At 39.2% G+C, this 21,203-nt stretch overlaps 1 protein-coding gene across 7 annotated transcripts in view; it reads right to left on the bottom strand.

The window, feature by feature from the left end:
- LOC101726564 (histone deacetylase complex subunit SAP130) overlaps nt 1-21,203 on the bottom strand; it is an 81,791-nt gene that overhangs the window by 32,886 nt on the left and 27,702 nt on the right. For 3 of the 7 annotated variants that reach the window (XM_087198906.1, XM_087198907.1, XM_087198918.1), the window contains exons 11-15: nt 20,152-20,293; nt 17,650-17,771; nt 15,271-15,573; nt 12,331-12,505; nt 3,660-3,764 (exon numbers count right to left, since the gene is read on the bottom strand). In XM_087198906.1, coding sequence (XP_087055032.1) covers nt 3,660-3,764; nt 12,331-12,505; nt 15,271-15,573; nt 17,650-17,771; nt 20,152-20,293 — 847 coding nt within the window. Of the gene's footprint in view, nt 1-3,659; nt 3,765-12,330; nt 12,509-15,270; nt 15,574-17,649; nt 17,772-20,151; nt 20,294-21,203 lie in introns of all 7 variants that reach the window. The other 4 variants (XM_087198887.1, XM_087198898.1, XM_087198910.1 and 1 more) reach the window with 3 other exon arrangements.

Genomic DNA, 21,203 nt, shown 5'->3' with positions numbered 1-21,203 from the left:
ACCCTAGGCTTATACATACAATGGCATGGGCATACTGAAAGTTCTATGATCATAAAAAAAAATGTAAAGTAGTTTTAGTAACACCTTTCAGATTAAAATTGCACTAGGAACAGAAATTAAGTTAGGGCAAAAATAGGAATACTTCGGAGAGAATTTTCTTTTTTGTACCGGGGATCGAACTCAGGACCTTGCACTTGCGAGGCAGGCGGCGGAACCAATGAGCTAAATCCCCAGCCCTGGAGAGAATAATTTTTAAAAAATCATAATCATTCAAGGTAAGTTAGTTGACATGTTGCAAGGAAAGTAGAGATACCTTTCTACTCTGAGTAAAGGCTGACTTCATCAAGTTACTATGAAATAATTGGTCTTAATTGCTAAAGTTGCTTCTGTGAAATCTGCACCAAGTCCAAGCAGCTGTAAAGACAAGCAGTTCTGAGGCAAAAGATGAAGTCCCTGGAGGTGATGTTAACAAAACTCCTCTCAGGAAAGAACTCTTGGAGATACTTCACAACACTGAAAATGCAATGGATAAAAGGCTAGAAATGGATCCAAGTTTGGAAATGAGTGTAACAACTGAAGCTTGGAATTCTTGCTCTGGATCAGGTTATACCATAAGAAGGCAAGCAGCATCCTAACCACTCTTGAGTTTCTAACATTTTAAATTACACTGTAGTAAGTAAATACTGGTTTCATTATTTTTTCATTTTCTTACATATTACAACAAAGAGTAAGAGAGTTTTAGTATTTTTACAAAAGTTTTTAAAGGTCACAATCATTGTAATCTTTCCCACTGATAAGGTCACTATGCAGTTCAGCTTGCATCGTTATTTTTATTTCCTGCACTAACATGTAAAGCAACAAATGTGTACATACCTGATATGGCTTGTGTCTAGATGTCCTCCTAAAGCCTCATGGGAATAAGGTGGGGCTTTTTTGGAGGTGGCTGGATCTGGAGTGTGTAATGCTAGAATTGATTCATGGTGCAATGCTAGACTCAAAAGACCACTAGGATTAAGAGTGTTGAGTGCTACCCGCTCTAAATCATCTGGATAAAATAAGGGGCAGGAAGATGCTATTAAGGTACCGTGTTGCTTTGCTACATCCGGTTTGCCATGAACTGCTGCCCCTCTGCCATGTGCCACTCTACCTTGGAGCCAGCTGATTATGGACTGAAACCTCTACAAACTCTGAGCTAAATAAACCCTTTCCCTTTAACTTTCAGTGTTGGGTATTTTGTCTCCGTAAGGAGACAAAATTAAGACAGTACCCCTACATCTGATAGTGATCAGATAACTCATGATCAGATAACTGCTCCTTGTCCCACAAAGAGGCACTGGGGGAAAATGAGCAAGTAAAAAGTTTGAAAAGACAGGTAAGGTGCAAGAGGAGAAAGCAAGCTATAGAAGTGGAACACAAGGTAAAGATGGTCTGAAAGGTAGAGAAGGAAAAAAGAACAGAGAAAGAGGCACAAAAAGGTCAATTAAAATTATCACTAAAGGGTGAAAATTGGAGAAGATGAAAAAAACAGAGACTACAAAGCCATCTGAAGTGTTATGCCTAGATCTGTGGTTAGTTCTTGGGGTTTGCACTTCACTGTGAAATGGTCCCTGCACTTTCCTCTGCCTGACAGATACGTCCTGACTTCTAGGAGCATGTAGCATATTCCTTTATGCTCTTTAAATCTCTGCCCACAGAAGCTTTTCTGTACACCATCACTTTCTCCCCTCATTTTTTTTTTTTTTTGCATTGGGGATCAAATTTGAGACCTTGCACTTGCGAGGCAGGAGGCAGCACCACTGAGCTACATCTCCAGGCCCCCGCCCCCTTTTTGAGACAAGGTCGCACTATGTAGTTTAGGCCGGTCCTGAACTCACTATGTATCCCAGTGTGGCACTGAACTCAGTGATCCTCCTGAATGCTGGGATTACTCCCTTCACCTTTTATTCTCTTTACACTATTTCTTTTCATCATACATTCCTTGTTAAACCCACTCTATAGAGTAATGGAGACTTTGTACCATCTTAGTCACTGCAGTATTTCCCCAGATCCTAAAATGATGTGTATCTTCCCTGGCATAAACATGGCATTCATAATGTTTCTCCCTAAACAAAGTTTTATGAAGAAACAGATCTATTATTAAGTAAAAATATAGGATTTAACCTAATTAGCAAGGTTCCTTTTAAAAGAATATATTAAATTACTGGCGTACAGGTGCACACCTATGATCTCAGCTATTCAGGAGTCTGAGGTGGGAGAACTGCTTGAGCCTAGTAGCTCAAGACCAGATTGGGGAACACTGTGAGACCCATTGCAAAAACAAAATAAAAAGACAATCTATCTAATGTGTATATAGAAAAAGATGTGCAAAGATACTCATTAAAATTGTCACCAATCAGTATCATTCTGAGGGGTGGGACCAACAAGGTAGGTAGAGAACACAATGATTTTGAATATATTCTGAATATATATCACCTCTTATGATTGTTAACTATTGTGTCAATCTGAGTAAGAAAGGCCCAACTGATCCCAAATGACTGGCTTAGCATAGCTCTGGATGTGTCTAAGGGATTTATTGAAGAAGGAAGACCCACCCTGGGTGTGGGTGGCACCAACCAATAGGCCTGTCTCCTGGGTTCCAGCACCAACCCTTTGTCTTCCTGATATGGACTTGCTCAGACACTATACTGAGCTCTAGGCTTTTGAATTCTGACTGCATCTTTTGGAACTCCAGTGCTCAGACAGCCCTTTTGCACTCTTCCAGACCTGACTGTGTGTGTGGTCATTGTAAACCTACCTTATAAATTCACATAGGGCCAGGGATTTAGCTCAGTGACAGTCCTATTATGTTGCTAGACTGGTCTCAAAGTCCTGGGCTCAACCGATCCCACCTCAGATTCAGTAATAAATGGGTGTAGAAGCATACAATAACATAACCACCTTTTCCTTTTTTTTTGGTACCGGGGATTGAACTTGGGACCTTGTGCTTGCAAGGCAGGCAGCAGAACCACTGAGCTAAATCCCCAGCCCACCAGAGCTTTTTTTTTTTTTTTTGGTACCAGGATCGAACTTGGGTCCTTCCACTTGAGATGCAGGTGGCAGAACAACTGAGATAAATCCCTGGCCCCTATATCCACCTTTTCATACTGTTTTTTTATATCATCTGATTATTTTTCCAAAAAAACATTACTTTTGGAATTAAATTATGAATAAAGAAAAACCATGCATTACCTGTTGCTATGATGCCATTTTTGACAGCAGTAATGACTGAGTGTGTGTTTCAGGGAGGATCTATACTAAGCCCATCAACTTGTTTAAATATACAAGAATTCTATGAGGCAGGTGTTGTTAAATACACTCACTTTTAATCCCAGCACTCAGGAGGCTGAGGGAGGCTAGCCTAAATTACACAACGAGATTCTATCTCAAAAACATTACAAAAAAAAGAAAAGAAAAGAGAAACAAAATGTAAATACACTCACTTTATAAATGATGCAAATGGAAATCAGAGAGGTGGAGAAATGTTTTCAGGTCATAAAGTCAGAAAAGCCATATAAAAAGACGCACCCAGAAAAATTATGTGAAATTGGGCACGTTTACTAGACTTTCCTCCAAAATGTGTAATGGAAAATAAGACTGGTTAAAAACACTTAGGTGCTCACCCTGCAGGCCTAGGTGACCCGGATGTACTCCGAATAGAGCTCTCCACTCGAGGACTAGCCACTTCAGGAGGCTGAGGAGGAATGAGGGTTTTCCGAACTGCCATTCTGAAAGAGACAAACCCAGAAAATAGCAGCCCAAGGGTATGAGAAACACATTTGCCAGGCAAACCTATGGCAAAATAAAAGCAATATATTGACAAGGTACTTTGTAAATAAATTTTTATTATATCAAATAACAGAGGGACATTATTGAATGAGCCAAATAATACCAAAAGGCTTTTTTGGGGGTAGGGGGTACCGGATATCAAACTCAGGACCTTGCACTTTCGAGGCAGGCAGCAGAACCACTGAGCTAAATCCCCAGCCCAAAAAGGCTTTTAACAAAATGTAACAAGGTCAGGTCCCTTTGCCTTTCCTACTGGCTTTCTGCTATCTCCCTTCAGGAAGAAATCACTGTAAGTCTTTTAGCTGGTGCTTCTAGCAGGCCACACCTCTTTTCTACCAAATGTTATTAAAATTTTAACTTCTACCAACTTCTGACAGTCATTATGTCTAAGTGTTGCCATAAACCATAAGCAAGTTCTTAGAAGCCAAGTGGAAAAAAATTATCAAAGAATTAAGGATCAACTGTGTCATGCAGCAGAAGTCACATAAGGCACTGACTGAGATTTACCACTGGGTTTAGCAATGTGGACAGCACCAGTGATCTTGATATGTGTAGTTTGAATACAGTGTGCAGAACAAATGCCAGGTGAAAATGGTTTGAGAAAATGGCGAGACCAGAATATGCCACTTTCTAGTGCCTACATTAGGGTGCTAACACTTCAGAAATGGTCACAGAGATGCTATGTCCCCCGATAAAAGACTAAATCACCCAACTAAGTAGTCTTCCCACAGAAGCAAAACCAAAAAGTAAAGTGTATCTAACCCATTGTTTAGATTCAGGTAACAATTTACAAAGAATGCAAAGGATAAGAGAACAAGAGAAACCACACTGGAGTAGAGTCAGCTGAAATGAATTCCCTGTGAGTACCCTGTAAACCTATCCCTAGCTCCTGTGAATGTGACCTTACTTGAAAACAGTGCTTTTGTAAGCATAATTACATGAAGAATTTTAAGATACGATGGAAAAAAAAAAGAGAGAGACGATCACTCTGGAATTAGGGTATTTCTCAAATAAAGTGAATGGTAGGAAGGTCATGTGAATGTAGGGGCAGAGGTTGCAGTGCAATGTTGCTAGCCCAGGAATGTGAGGGACTGCTAACAGCCACTAGAAGCTACAGAAAAGATATGGACAGTTTTTCCTTAAGTTGTTAGGAGAAGCCAACCCTGCAACACCTTGATTTCAGGCTTCTAGCTACCAGAACTGTAATTTGGCCAGGCGTGGTGGCACACATCTATAATCTCAGCACTCCAGAGGCTGGGGCAGGAGGACTGCACAGGGTTCAAGGCCAGCCTGAATCACATAGCAAGATTGGGTCTCAAAAAACCCAAAAGGAACTGTAATGTAATAAATTTCTGTTGTTTTAAGCCAAAAAATTTACAGTAATTTGTTACAGCAGCACTAGAAAATTTATACAGTGGTGAAGGCTGCTGAGAAAATCCAGAGGTAGGGTTAAGGAAATCAAGTTTATATAATAAATAAATTGCAAGAAAAAAGATAGAAAAAGCCTATATATTAAAATAGTCTTAAGGGTCATACAAACTAATCACGTTGTAGGCACATCATGAAAGTATGAACTGATTCAGGGCTCTGGGTGTGGCAGAGCATCTGCCTACCAAGTTCTATACACCCAGCTTCATCAGAAAACAAAAAAAGATCACCTAAAAACTTCAAGCAAATTCACCAAGAAAAAACTAGATTTGATTAAATAATACAGAACAAAACTTGTGACAATTGTGACCACTGTAAATTTATATATTGACTGGATATTGATGTTTTTCTTCTTGTTGTCAGTGGTACTGAGGATCAAACCCAGGGGGCTTTCTACCTCTGAGCTACATCCCCATCCCTTTCTATTTTTTATCTGAGATAAGGTCTTGCTAAGTTGCCCAGGATGGGCTCAAACTTGTGATCCTCCAGCCTCAGCTTCCTGAGTACCTGGGATTACCAGCATATACTACTACAAATGGCTTATTAAGGGTTTTTTTTTAAATAAGTATGTATCTCTCAATAGATGCCTGGTGAGATATATACAAATAAAATGACGTTCACAACTTACTTCGGAGAAGGTGGCGATTAGGCACATGCACAAACAAAACTGGCCATGAGCTGCTAAGCTGATAACTGAAGCTGAGGGATGGATATGTATTCATACATTCAAAGTTTATTATGTTTAACTTTTCATAAGACCAACCCTCCTTCCATCAGCAATAAAATAGTACCAAAAGGACAACAATAAGTTTACAAAGCTGTGAGCAGTGGTGCAGGTGTGTAATCCCAGTACTCTGGAAGACTGAAGCAGGAGGATTGCAAGTTCAAGCTCAGTGTGGGCTTTTGAGACCCTGTTTCAAAATTAAAATAAAAAGGGGCTGGGAATGCAGCTCAGTGTGAAAGCCCAAAGATACAGGACTATAAACTCTGAAATAAACACACTCAAATAGCAAGATTGGTGAGGATGAAGCAGTGATGTTGGATAGTGTCAATGAATGTAACCACTTGGAAAGGCCACCTGCGCTATCTACTAGAGACAAACAACAGCACATTCACAGCCTAACCAACTCTCCTCAGGAGGTAACACAAATACATTTGTGTATGAATCAGAACTCTTCCTTGAAGGCGAAAGGTCCTGAATTTGATCCCTGGTACCAAAACAAAAACATAAGCAAAAACAAAATAAACATGAATCAGAACTCTTGTACAAAAATGTTCACGACAGCATTATACACAAAAACGTGAAAACCCCGATATCCGTGGATCAACTATGGTACTGTTACACAATGATATTTTATACATCAAGAGAAAAATTACAATCACATGCACTGAAGTTTGGTGTGGTGACACACACCTGTAATCCCAGCACTCGGGAGGCCAGCCTGAGCTACACAGTGAGACCCTGTCTCAAAATGTGGACGTACTACACAAAACCAAGTGAAAAACTTCAGATTACATGAAAAATACATAATACTGTATATGATTCTATTTATGGGGTCAGAACTTAAAAAGACTGTTAGTTACTTCTAAGAAAAGGTGCCAGCTAAATGCCACAGCAGTCAGACACTGCCAGGTCATCAGGGTGTTTATGTATTATCTGGCTACTTCCTATATACTTCCATGAAAATACTGAAACAAATACTAGCAGAACTGGAGAGAGCAAATATCATCAACTTTATTTTCTTTGCTAAGAGGAGTTAAAAATGGGGCTAGTGTGGCCGGGGATTTAGCTTAGTGGTTCCGTCGCTTGCCTTGCAAGCGCAAGGACCTGAGTTCGATCCCTGGTACCAAAAAAAATAAAAACAAAAAAACAACAACAAAAAAAATGGGGCTGGTGGGGAATAGATGATGGAGCAACACAGGATCAATAGGATATTTTTAAGACAGAAGAAATGACATGTCCAGATTGGGGCGGGGGTGCTCAGTGGCAGAACACTTGCCTAGGATGTCTGACTCTCTGGGCTTGATCTCCAGGCCTGGGAGTGGAAAGGATAGCACAGAGGTTGAACATAAGTGAATGATCCTCTAGGAAAACAACAAAACCAGATGCTGTAGGAAGAGTGAAGAGCTCCCTCTACAGCAGTGATGGTAAACCTTTTATTTAGAGGCAAGTACCCAAACTGCAAACCCAGACCTACTTATTTATCACAAAGTGCCAACACTGCAATTAAACCTGAATACTGAGGTTTTAGTTTAGAAAAAAACAACTCATACGACTTGTGATGTCACTGCAGAGAGGGCTCTGTATGCTCGTTGAAGCACTCGTGCCACAGGTTTGCCACCATGGCTCTAGAGCATTACTCAGGCACTCTGAAGGGGAGCCCAGAGAGCTCTCTCTAGAGCAGCACAAGGCAATGGTGCTGGCAGGGAAGAAGTGAGAGCTGCAGTCTGTGGGAGCTCCCCTTTGATCACTTCCATTTTCTCAACAAAGTAAGAATCAAGTCCATTAGCTAACAGTGAAGGTGGGCAAGGCCTGGAGGCTCTGAGAGGAGAAACAGAATAGCTGTCCTAAGAGGATGGTGCAGGAAAACATACTCTTGTGGGCCCACTACAACATCCCAGTGGGTTTGAGGTCCAGCATTGGAGCTGACAAAGTGAAGAGGAGGCCAAGGAAGTTGAGGCAAGTGATAGCTTTGTTCAGGAAGAGCAGAGAGGGACTGTGGAAGATAGTGAAGCATCCTGAAAAGGCAGAAGCCTCCATGGATGGAAGGCTCCTGGTGGTCTGGCGGGAGCTGGAGAACTGCTAGAAGGGAGGTGGGGAGACAGAGTGGGATATGGGACACGGAGACAGAAAGAGGCCAGGAGGCTTGCAGGGTGTGTTCTAATGAAGCTACTTTGGCCTGCACACAAAGCTCAGGGAGGCCGTGTGTGTGTGTGTGTGTGTGTGCACGTGCGTGTGTGTGTATGTGTGTGTGGTGGGATGGCGCTTAAGTAACGAAGGGGGTCTGACAGTTTTAGGTAACAGTAAAGACAGGCACGCCATCATCACAAATGACAATCAGACATTATGTGCTACTTCTGCAGGCACAAACATCCCAGCAAAATCAAACTTGAACCTTGTCAAGCCTCTAGATTGGCCTTGTCCAAGAGGGAACCATGTGGACCTACTGAGCACTTAAAGTGGAGCCAGTATAACTGAGGAACAACATTTGTAATGTTATTTATTTTTGTTTTAATTTTTTTTTATGGTGCTGGGAACTGAAACCTGAGAGCCCTGCACATGCTAGGCAAGCACTCTACCACTCTATACTCCCAGGCCTATAGTGTTCATCTGAACTTAAAAACAGATACTCAATTCAGTTACTGGAGAACATTTCACTGAGCCTGGAATAACTTGGCTATGGGAAAGCATTTTTTCCACTACGTATGTGATGAAATCTAAATACAGATTAAATGCTTTTGAGGAGAAATGGCTGCAAATTGTAGTAAGGCATGACAAGGATGCCTACCAGACCCAAACTAAGGGACAGAAGATTCATAGCCACCGCTCTGGAGAACCGCAGGGTAAGTAGGGTCCCTGAGGAACAGCCAGGTAAAGCAAGAAGGCATGGATAAGAAAGAGGGCTGGGAATGGCAGCACAAGCCTGTAATCCTAGCACTTGGGAGGCTGAGGCAGGAAGATCACTGCCAAGTTTGAGGCCAACCTGGGTACACAGTGAGTTCAAAGCCAAGGCCAGCCTGAACTACATAGTGAGAACCTGTCTCAAAAAAAAAAAAACCAGAGATAAGGACAGAAGACATTCAGATACTGAAATGTATATTACAGAGAACAGCAAAAGAATCCTGGGGAGGTGACAAAAAATAGGAAAGGGGCTGATCTTTTGTCTCTAGTGCTGTGGAACTTCAGAATATTGGCATGGGTTTATTGTATCCCCTGCATGTACTGTGCTAAGCATTTCTTTAAATCAGAAACCTTTAGTTCCCATAATTTTCTGTGAATTACTTTGTAAATTGTTCTCCATTTCTCTGATCTCTCTGTAGAAAACTCATTATACAGAGACTAGATCTCCTCAACTGGATTTTGTGTGTGTGTGTGTGTCTTTTCTTTCCTATTTTCTCTGCCTTTTTGCTCCACTTTTCAGATTTCTTATCTTTCAACCTATCACGTTTTAAATTTTTGTTATCATATTCTGGGCTCTAACTGCTTCTCAACAGAGTTTAGCCTACTCTCCTTTAAAAAGTGGGCCTCTTCCTTTACCCCTACCTCTTCCTGTCCTTGGTCCTCCTCAAGATTCTGCAGTATAAAGATGATCCTTAACTTACCCCAATGTAAGCTTAGCACTTAACTTTCTCACAGGCAAGGCTGTGACTACTGTATTTGCCTAGCTGCTTTTCAGCTTCCAAGTTTTCTTGCTATAGTCTCCTCTCCTCTCGCACTTATAGTCTTTTTAAAACACATAAGTACAGTAGGGGTTTAAGAGAGAGAGGAATTTGGAAGTGCTCAATCAATCTATCTTTTACTTTTTAAGAGGCATAGAAAAGATTTATTAGGCAAAGTTAAAGAAGTACACATTCGGCCAGGGATTTAGCTCAGTGGTTCGGGCACCTGCTTTGAAAGCGCAAGGTCCCGAGTTCGATCTCTGGTACCAAAAAAAAAAGTACACATTCATCTGGGTGTGATGAAGTTTATAATCCCAACACTCTCTGAGGCTGAGTCAGAAGGATCATAAATTTGAATGTAGCTAGCCTGGGCAATTTAGGGACTTAGTGAGATAAAGCACTGTCTGAAAAATTTAAAACAAAAAAAAAAAAAGGAAGGTAAAGGTCCTAGATTCAATCCCCAGTACCACATATACAAAAAGTTACACACTCAGAAAGAAAAAAGTAAGAGTATGTATACTGAAGAGACAGGGGCACCTCAATCTGCCATCTTAACTATAAACTTTCTGTATTTTTTTTTTTTTGGTACCAGGGATCAAACTCAGGACCTTCTGCTTATGAGGCAGGTGGCAGAACCACTGAGCTAAATCCCCGGCCCCCTCTCTGTACTTTTATTGACAGGGTTACTTCACCATAAGCTGACTTATACCAAAAAAAAAAAAAAAAAAAATCTTTAAAAAGTACTCATAATCACTAAAGTCAGGAACTCTGGTCCATGCAAAGCTCTGCACATCTGAAAACCCTACTTCCAGCAAGTTTGCTATGCTTTAGCCACTTGCCAGTCCAATTATTTAAATACAGGATGACCAACAATTGCTTATTTTTATAAGATAATGTAATACAAAATATAGAAAACAATACTTTTATTGAATTTATTCAATAATCTTTGATTTCAATAACATCTTACAACATTCAACACAATGCAATGTTACAATCTGGACAGTAGCATCTAGTCTCTTTCAGAATTCTTTTTCCTTATTGTCTTTCTTTTTTTTGATACAGGGATCAAACTCAGGACCTTGTGCTTGTGAGGCAGGCGGTGGCACTCCTGAGCTAAATCCCCGGCCCTAGTGTCTTTCTTTGAACGCACTTTATACTGTCGTTGGCCTTTCATTTTTTTCTGTGGGTGGTATAATTTCAATAAAATGTCTATCCACTAAATATAATGGTGAAGATGTTGATAATGGACATCCTGGTTGGTATTTTGCTATCCCATATTTTTCAATTATTTAGACTATCAGACCCAATCTAAACTGTAAATGAACCCCCTTGTTTTGAATAAATAATAAACAAGTTCCATATTGTTTGGTCCAGAAGGTGCATAACTATTTTATAATAACATTTTCTCCTCACTTTTGATTACAGGATAGATAGCTTGTTAGATGTTGGTCAACTCTGTCAACACGACCCACAGAATTTTTATAATCATCAACCACTATTGGGATTTGTTTAGTTTCACTTCTTTCAAGTTCTATCATTTCTATATTTTGAATAGTTGACAGTAAGAAGATGTCTTTTTGGTCTTTCCATTTCATAACACAGACTTTTGCTCTCTGAAATGCCAACATTTCTCCCTTTTTCAGTTTTTTCTTTTGCAGATCTTTTCGGACTTCCTTCCTATTCAGCCTCAGTGTCTGTTTTGTATTATAGAAGAATATCACTAAGTTCTGGAGAAGTATAAAAAACTATATCTAGGGCCAGGGATTTAGCTCAGTAGTTCTGTCACCTGCCTCGCAAGCAGAAGGTCCCAAGTTTGATCCCCAGAACCAAAAAAAAACCCAAAAAACCCAAACAACAACAAACTATATCTAATGTACTTATAAGTTTTTACAATAGATTATAGCACAAAATTATAGGGATTTTTTTCACAAATAAACACAAATCAGTAAAATAACCAGAACTTATTAGAGTTCACTAGAAACAAATATCAAAGGTGTATACAACATTCTAAATTAAAAAGTATGCACAAAATAGTGGATATAAAACAAATAAACAAACATACTAGTCTATCTCGTGCAAATAAGAATGGACTGGTTGAAACGACACCTTCCCCACCTTCCCGAGCGAAGCTGGGGACAGTCAGGACATAAACAAACACAGTGCCCAGTGAGCTCAGGGTGAACTGTTCAGTGGTTAATCTTCCAATGCTGATGTTATCAGCTCAGCAGAGCCACAGAAACTCCCTTCTCTGAAATGTGCTGCTCACCTCCCATCACCAGAATATGTAATAGCACAGCACACACCTTCCTATGACCCATCAATGGAGAAACTTCCATAGCAACACAAAACACCATCAACTACGAGCAGCCTTAATACTCTTTGAAAATGACTTGTCCTTAGCAAAACTTTATGCTACAGCTGTGTGATTAAACTTCGAGAACCAATGAGATCTCCAAGAGCAGCACAGATACTTAGAAACTGAAAACCCCACTGACTTGAAGATTCCTCATTTCTTACAGTCTGAGCTGGGCGAGATTCTCCCAAATAATCCTCAAGTCAGGATGTTTTGGAGGAAATTTAAAAATGTCACAGAGATGAAAGCTTAGGTTGTTTCCTGCATTGGCTACGAGAGCCTACTGTTTATGCCAGTTACATCCAGAATTAGAGGCATCACTTAGCACCTCCAGATCTACTTACCCATCTGCTGCAGGTTTTTTCCGGAGGATGCTTGGCCGGGGAGATGAGCCCTGGGCAGGAGCATTGGTGCTAGCACTCTGGCTGTGGGTCTGCACCACCGTGGTTGCTGCGGGAGCAGCACTGAATGGATTGCTGATAGGATTGGCTACAATCGTGGCTCCATCTGCCAACACCACTGCTGAAGGAAAGAGAGGTGGCAGAAAAGAACAATGAAGAAAATGAAAGAGAAGAAACTACTAAAATGTCACATAAAACAGTGCAAAGGCCCGGGGTTCAATCCCCAGTACCTGGGGGGCAAAAAAGGGATAAAGAGATCTGGGGAGAGAGATGTAGTTCAGTGATAGAGAATACCTAGCATGCCCTTGAGTTTAATCCCTAGCTTTGAAAAAAAAAAAAAAGAGTAAGGACAGCAAATGCTTTAAAGCAGACAGCACAGTGGGGAAGGTTAGGAAATCTATTCTGATACACTGACAGAATGATATACTTACTTTTTTCTTTGTTCTATATCAGTTACTAGTAAGACAGACAAAGTACACAGAGTATCTAGCAAAATATCTCTACATTTTTTTACTTACATAATTCTTATGATTATAACCTCTATTTTAAATCTCTATTTTAAAAATGGGAAAACTAAAAGTCTAATAAAATGAAGACCAACATGCTGGCTTGATAGCATGTTCTAAAGTACCCTTACAAGAGGGGCTAATGCAGTTTCTGGAAACACGACTCCCCTTCATTCTAAGAACGGGGCTATCCTCCAGTTTATCCTTAGGAAGACACTCATCCAACAGGTATTTTAATTACATAAAGTTAGCATCAAAATACTGGCAACCATAATCACAAACTACTTGCACTGACAGTTTTTGACCTATAAAAACAGCAATTTCATAGTAGTCAATGCCAAACAAGTTTCTTAGGGAGCCGGGGATTTAGCTCAGTATGCTGCCACCTGCCTCACAAGTGCAAGGTCCTGAATTCAATCCCTGGTACAAAAAAAAAAAAAAAACCAAAAAAACAATTATACACCATTATAGATGCAGGTGTACCATCCTTCCAACTGGGCTATTATGGGCAAATCGCACCTCTATCACAGTCATTTAGTAAGAGTTTGAGAAGACTGATTAAATAAATTCAAGATCTATATAGCAGGTTGAATGTCATGGTGCACACCTATAATTCTAGCACTCTGGGAGGCTGAGACAGGAGGATCACATGTTCCAGCACAGCCTGAGCAATTTAGTGAGACCCTATCTCAAAATAAAAATAAAAATAAAAATAAGAAAAGGGATGAGAATATAGGTCAAAGGTCCTTGAGGCAACAAACACAAAGACCTACATAGCAATTAAAATTCTCAGTTTTAGACCAAAGATATAGCTCAGTGGCAGACCACTTGTTTAGTATATGTTAAGACCTTGGTTTGATTCCCAGCACTTCAAAAACAACTAAAAGCAAAACAAAACAAAAATTTACTTCTAAGTTACCTATTCATTTTATAGTTCATGTAAAAGACATTATATTTTTGAGACAACATCTTCAACTTGTAACCTTCCTGCCTCAGCCTCCCTGAGTGCTGGGATTATAAGTATGCGGCATCATGCTCTGCTGTAAAAGATGATCTTTAAGATCAACACTCTGGATGAGAAACAATTTTTCTTTAACATGTGCAGGATGGGCCATAATTCTTTTATCTTGCTTCCGGGCAGCTCTGATTTGAATTTGATCATCCTGACAGCTTGAAACACTAGTGGCACATGCGTGACTCTGAAAACATGGGTGCCACTGTTACTGCAAAAAAGCCAAACGTTATGGTATTCTGCACGCTCCACAAAAATCAGCTGCCTTTATGTATAATATGTTTTTTAAATGGAATAAATTTCTTTTCATTTAATAAAACAGATTTGTTAATTTAATAATTAATTGGTATAAATAATGTTAATTTATATTTGGACAGTTAAGTATTCAAATTCAAGCACCAGCTAGATTGGTCCATTTATAGACTTCTCATTAATTTTATTAGTAAAAAGACCAAAAAAAGCAATTTGATAGTACAAGCTGCCTGATGGGACAGTCATGCATGGACCACCAGTGTTCAAGACAGTGAAAATGTGTCGAGCACATCAGAGAAGTAGCTAATTAGCTAACACTCCAAACATAGGGACATATTCTATTTTACAAAATATTTATTCTAGTAGTACTTCTTTGTAGGCACTGACAACATGAGATAACATTAGTATAAGATTTTACAGCTTTACATACAAATCTGAAGACAGTCGTTGTAGGAACCAGTCTCTGAGCTCGAACCTGACCAAGGGGCGATGAGGATGTAAGTAAAGAGTCAGAATCAGGTTAAAATGGGGGTGGGGGTGGGGCAGCAGAGGGCTCATCTCCCTTCAGCAGAGTGCCCCAGGTGACTAGTGCGCCTCAGCTTTATTCACTCAGACACAGGCACAAACAATTAGGGTTCCACAGGACTCATTTGTCTCCCTCCCTCCATGGCACTTGTCTGGGTAAACAAGATCTCAGGTGTTTTTACTTTTTCCTGCAGCATATCAGCATGCTTGCATGCTGCCCTTCTTCTTATTGCTCACCAAGGAGGCCAAATTAGGCTTCATTCTTCCTATTTGGTCTCTCACAAGTCGTAAACTAAATGAGAACACTACTTGTAAGGTAAATCTGTTCCCTCAATTAAGTGTGTTTTATAGACTGCTTCTCACAATATGCAAATGCATATCAGGCTGTTTGTATGCTATTTCTAATGTTTACAAAGAAAAGTTAGTTCTAAGCAACTCAGAAGAGTTGCAACTCTAAGCAATTCAGAAGAAACTAGGGCCTACAGATATTACCAGAAACCACAAAAACAGCAAGTTGCAGAGCCAGGATTAAAACCCAAATACACTTCTTTTCACCATAGCACCTTCCACGTAAAGACTTAAATTTACCTGAAGTCTTTCCTTCAGGCTGTGGTTGTTGAGTACCCACTGGTGCAGGCTGAAGCCCTTGAGTGTTGATTGGAGTTGCTGAGTGGATTCCCTGTGTGCCAATTGGTGCTGGCTGTATCCCTGGTGTCCCGATGGGTGCTGGCTGTATCCCCTGTGTACTGATGGGTGCGGGCTGGATCCCCTGGATATGTCGTGCATGTGATGCATCCACTGTCATCAATTGCATGGGGTTCAGATGGACTGTAGATGCTACCCCAACACCAGTCTGAGCTGTGATGGCAGAGTTTGGAGCCTGAGCTGAAACTAAAAATTAGGAGAAATGTTGACTACCAGAAGCTTAGCTCTGATTAGGTATGGTCCACATAAGGAAAAACTACTAAAATGAAAACAGAGTTTTCCACTGCATAAGATCTAAATCCTATATATAATTTAGCTAAATCCCTTTTGGTATATTAAAGAATGTGTTCACTGAAATATTATAATAACAATATAAAGTGTACTCTAGTTTTAAAAAATGAAAATGTTTCCCAGGAAAATTTTAAAACTTTGTACCATTAAAGAACAAAATAAAACAAGAAAAACCACAGCTACTTGAAACTGTATACTAAGAACTATTTTTTCTTTTCACTTCCTACTAATGTAATATTGTCTTTCTGCAAATTATTAGAAATATTACGTTACACACTCAGAAAGAAAAAAGTAAGAGTATGTATACTGAAGAGACAGGGGCACCTCAATATGCCATCTTAACTATAAACTTTCTGTATTTTTTTTTATTTTGGTACCAGGGATCGAACTCAGGACCTTCTGCTTGTGAGGCAGGTGGCAGAACCACTGAGCTAAATCCCCGGGCCCCTCTCTGTATTTTTATTGACAGGGTTACTTCACCATAAGCTGACTTATGCCAAAAAAAAAAAAAAAATCTTTAAAAAGTACTCATAATCACTAAAGTCAGGAACTCTGGTCCATGCAAAGCTCCACACATCTGAAAACCCTACTTCCAGCAAGTTTGCTATGCTTATAGCCACTTGCCAGTCCAATTATTTAAATACAAGATGACCAAAAATATTATTAATATTAATATTATTAAGCCAGTCAGTTCAAAGCCAGCCTGAAGTGCATATCAAGATATTGTGTCAAAAAAAAAGTAAAAACAGGTCAAATTAATCTTAATAATAAATTTTATTTAACCCAGTATATCCAAAATATTACCTTTAAAAATATAATCAATATAAAATTATTAAGATATTTTACATTCTTTATTGTGTATTAGAAATCTAGAGTGCATTTTACTCTTAAAGCACATCTCAATTCAGATACTAAATTTTTTTCTTTTTTTTTTGGTACCGGGGATTGAACTCGGGTCCTTGCGCTTGCGAGGCAGGCGGCAGAACCACTGAGCTAAATCCCCGGCCCTCTAAATTTTTATCAGAAGAATTTAACTTATATTTTTATTTCATAGAGTGTATGAGTGAAAAAGTAGTTTAAAACATGTCTGAAACTCCTCTAATTTTTTTTTTTTGGTGCCGGGGATCAAACTCAGGACCTTGTGGTTGCAAGGCAGGCACAGTGCCACAGAGCTAAATCCCCAGCCCAAAACTTCTCAAATAAAGCAATCAATTTTTCATTTAGTTTGTTTTCTTTTTTCCTTTTTGGCTTTTTGAGACAGGGTTTCACTCTGTGATCCAGGCTGGCCTAGAATTCACTATGTAGCCCAGGATGGCCTCAAACTCGTGGTGAACCTCCTGCCTCAGCCTCCTGAGTGCTAGGATTACAGGTGGATACCACCATGCCTGGCTCTCAGTTCTTCATTTGCACTGACACCTGTCTTCAAGCAATCATCTGCACATGAGCTCTGGCTGCCATACAGGACCACACAGCAGGAGGATAAGGTCCATAATCTGGATAATCAGGGTTTCTGAGGTCTAAAATGAGCCAAGGGTCCCACAAGCAAAGCTCACACAAATTCAGATTTAGAGATTGTTTTTTCTGGAGAATTACCAAAAAATCAATCAGGCTGGCAAGGCACAAATATACCTGGGCTAAAATTAAAAATTAACAGATATCCCACAAAACAACAGAAGTTCTGTGAAAGTAAGCTTTATTCATTTTAACTACACTATTATTTTAATAAAATTACTGTTAACATGATTATCCTGAGGGCGGGATCAAATTTGCAAATATTATTAATAAGTAACAACCTTTCCACAGATCACAAAGATGGAATTAAAGGCCTTACGGCTTCACATTTAAGCCTTATCTGAATCTGAAAATAGAAGGTAGAATAATTAAACTCCGTACTGGAAACCCTCCCTGATTAATTTTTTATTGCTGGAAAAAATGAAAATGTAAAATGTCATCTTAGAATTGGGATCATACCTGGGTACTGTCGAATAGTGGACACAGAACTGGTGATTGGGGTGTAGGTGTGTGCAGCCAGGGGGTATGCAGAGGGTGGGTAAGTTGGCAAAAAGTACTGAAACTGCACAGGAACAGATGGTCTAGGGATAGAGCACACAACACACGAAACAAAGTGGTTATTTACTTTTTTACCTTCCAATGATCCTCTCACCTAGATTTGATACCCTTTATAATTAGCATACCAGCTTCTCCCAAACTGTGCCCCAACTTCTTAGGTCAAGGGACATATACCTAGAGGGTATAAGCATTTACAAAATAAGTTATTGAAAATACTTAAGTCAATAAATGTAGCTTAATATTTTATGGGTAATTTTTGAGAATAACAATGAGCAAAAGCGACTCGCAAATTCAGTAATCAAGAATATTTCCTGCTCATTCCCACTTGTAAGACAGAATGTTTTTATTGGCAAATTTTATTGAACATATATAAAACAGATAACCCCAATCTCATACAAACTGATTCAGAGACCACAAAAAGAAATGAGATCCAACTTATTTTTTGAGCTCTATAGTCTTGACATGAAAACTGGACAAAGAGAGTAAAGATTACAAATGGATCTAACTCTCTACAATGACACAAAAATTCCTAAGTAAAACAAATCTCTTATAAAATTAAATACATAATGATCAAATAAGGTTTATCATGGGAAGACAAGGTAGATGGGCCCAAAGTCAATACAAAAGCTATAAACATCCCTATATATAATAATCAAATAGGAATGTTTAAAAATTATCCAATTCTGAAACAACTTTATGTACAAGGTACTGGATTCTCACTGGGAGAGGAGACAGAAACATAAAATGGGGAAAGGAATAAGGTGGAACTAGAGCTATCAGCATGTATTCAAATGTTTGAAAAATCTCACCTACTTCGTACCTCTGCTTGTTGAAGGACCCAGAGAAGTAATAATCCAAAGCAAAAGACCTAATACCTAGATGTTGGCTTCTAAATCATTAAAAGGCTCCTTGGGAAAAGCAGCAGATTCTAGTACTCAGTAAGATCTGCAGTTATCAGAAGATCTAGACTGGAGGGGACACAGTAAACCCACAGTAGTAATTTGAAGGGGCACCCAAAAGCCAAACTAGAGACCATTTGAATACCAAAGTAAATGACATTAATGGATTATACTAATGAACAAAACCAAATCCTTATATCCAGAATGTTTTAAAAAAATATTCAAAATAAAAAATGTGGATAAGAAAAAGTTAATTCATATCAGCACGCCAACTTATAAATGTAGAAGAAATAACAGAAAAAGTCACTATTTTGCAACTATCAATAATTCAGCCAAGAATCACTGATACTAAAATTGAGTATAAGTTAACTGAAGAACAGGATTTTTATAGTCTCAAAGTTTTTCCATAAGGAATATTTGTTTGCAAAGGAGAAAAATATGCCTTTACAGTAAGAAAAAATGGCAGAGATCACCTTCATTAAGTAATTAATATAACCAATACTAGGGCAAATGGATAATGTGAACTCTCTGATATAACATCAGGGAGAACATATCACTTAAGTGAGCTTTACAAAAATGTGTAAATTGAATCTAACCATAAGGAAACATGTGACAAAATCAAATCAAGAATCTGTTTTTTGGCGGGGGGGACCGGGGACCGAACTCAGGTCCTTGCACTTGCGCAGCAGGCGGCAAAACCACTGAGCTAAATCGCCGGCCCAAAAGCGAACTCTTTTTTTTTTCTGGTACCAGGGATCAAACTTGGGGCCATGCACTTGCGAGGCAGGTGGCAGAACCACTGAGCTAAATCCCTGGCCCGACAAAACCAAATCAAAGAATATTTTACCAAACAACTGGTATACACATATTCTTTTTTTTTTTTAAGATACTGGGATCAAACCTGGGCCTTCACAGTTAGCTACAATCACCAGGCCTTTTTGAGACAGGGTCTTGCTAAGTGGCTAAGTTGCCTAGGGTGGGCTGGAACTTGCAATTCTTGTTTCAGCCTCCCAGAGTCCTGGGATTATAGGCATATACCACCATGCCCAGCTTGACCTAAGTATACTCCTTAAAAAATGTCAATATATGAAATAGAAGATAAAGTATTGCTTCAGGTATCTGTAACTGTGGTCAAGAAAGAGAATATACTGCTCTGAGGTATTGCAAATGGAGGTACTTATAGGTAAAGGTTATGATGCCTCAAACCTGACTTGCTTTTTTTTTTTTCCAGTACAGGGGATCAAACTCAGGACCTTGAGCTTTCGAGGCAGGCACGGTGCCACTGAGCTAAATTCCTGGCCCAACCCTGACTTTCAAATGGCTCAAGATAAAGAAAACAAAAATGAATCAGGATAACATCCGTTCAAAGGAGAATGGCTTAACAAATAAAGCACAGTTCCTTAAAACAGAAATTATCCATATTTGTAGGACATTTTGTTTTCTTGAAAATTCCAAACAATTAATAACACATTGATACAGGGTAAATTGGTACACTGACTACTACCTGTTGTCATTTCGTGTTTCCATGGCCACAGGATTTGGAGAGGCCCGGTGTCCTGAAATGGGAATCAGGCTACTTCTCTCTGCAGAATAATCAGGCTGGATCCTTGGAGAAGTGTGTGTGATCTGCTGAGGCACCACCTTAGCTACAAACATCGAAGTCCATTACATTAACAATCACATGTTTTTACTGACATGCCAAAACATTCTTGGCTAACAGCAATTTCACAAATGCAAACAAGTTATATGCCTAGAGTTTTAGATTTAATCAAAATAAATAAAAGATGAGTAAAAAAGATTCAACTGAATTATTTGTCTAATAATCCACTGATGTATTCATATTGTTACTTGTTAAAGTTTGGGTAATGATTATTATAAAGTATCAGGAACCAGACCTTTTTCTCTCAACCTAGCTTCTTAAAGGCCTCCTCCTTGTAAAAGGGAGTAAACTTTTTTTTAAAAATGGTAGCAAAATTTTATTAAAGGTAGGAAAAGAAACAGGTTCTGCAGAGCAAGTCTGGGCCAAGTAAAAGAAAAGAAGTACAGGGCCAGGTATTTGGATTAGTGGCACTGAGCCTGCCTCACAAGTGCAAGGTCCTGAGTTTGATTCCCCGGTACCAACCCCCTCCCCCCAAAAAAAAACATAAAGAAAGAAAAGAACTGCACCCTACAGTGTGAGGGTGGGCCACCATGCAGAAGTGAAGAATGGCCAGCCAAACGGGAGTAAACTCTTAAAAAACAAAAATCAACAAAATTTTAAATGCAAAAATGGCAGAGTTTACATTCTATACCAGAGCCAGGCTTTTTCCCCATAACCTAATATGGTCCACATTGTTTAGCAACAACAGCTAAATTCAAGATTTAATGTCAACTGCAAAAAGCAAGGACAACTTAGGAAAAGCCACTGAACTGATTTCAATATATCTCGTAAACATTAACTTGAAAATCAATTCTCTGGAGTTATACTGGGTTTTCCCTCTCAACTTTTAAGAAAGATCCCATTATGATGCAACAAAAAAAAAACCTGGATTATTATATAAGAAAACAAAACTAGAT

The sequence above is a fragment of the Heterocephalus glaber genome, unplaced genomic scaffold (assembly GCF_053883595.1).
Source record: "Heterocephalus glaber isolate CG9 unplaced genomic scaffold, H.glaber_assembly_v1.0 deba00000347, whole genome shotgun sequence".
In the NCBI taxonomy this organism is placed as follows: domain Eukaryota; kingdom Metazoa; phylum Chordata; class Mammalia; order Rodentia; family Bathyergidae; genus Heterocephalus; species Heterocephalus glaber.
Note: the sequence above shows the minus strand (reverse complement) of the source record. Positions and strands in the feature narration are given on the sequence as shown.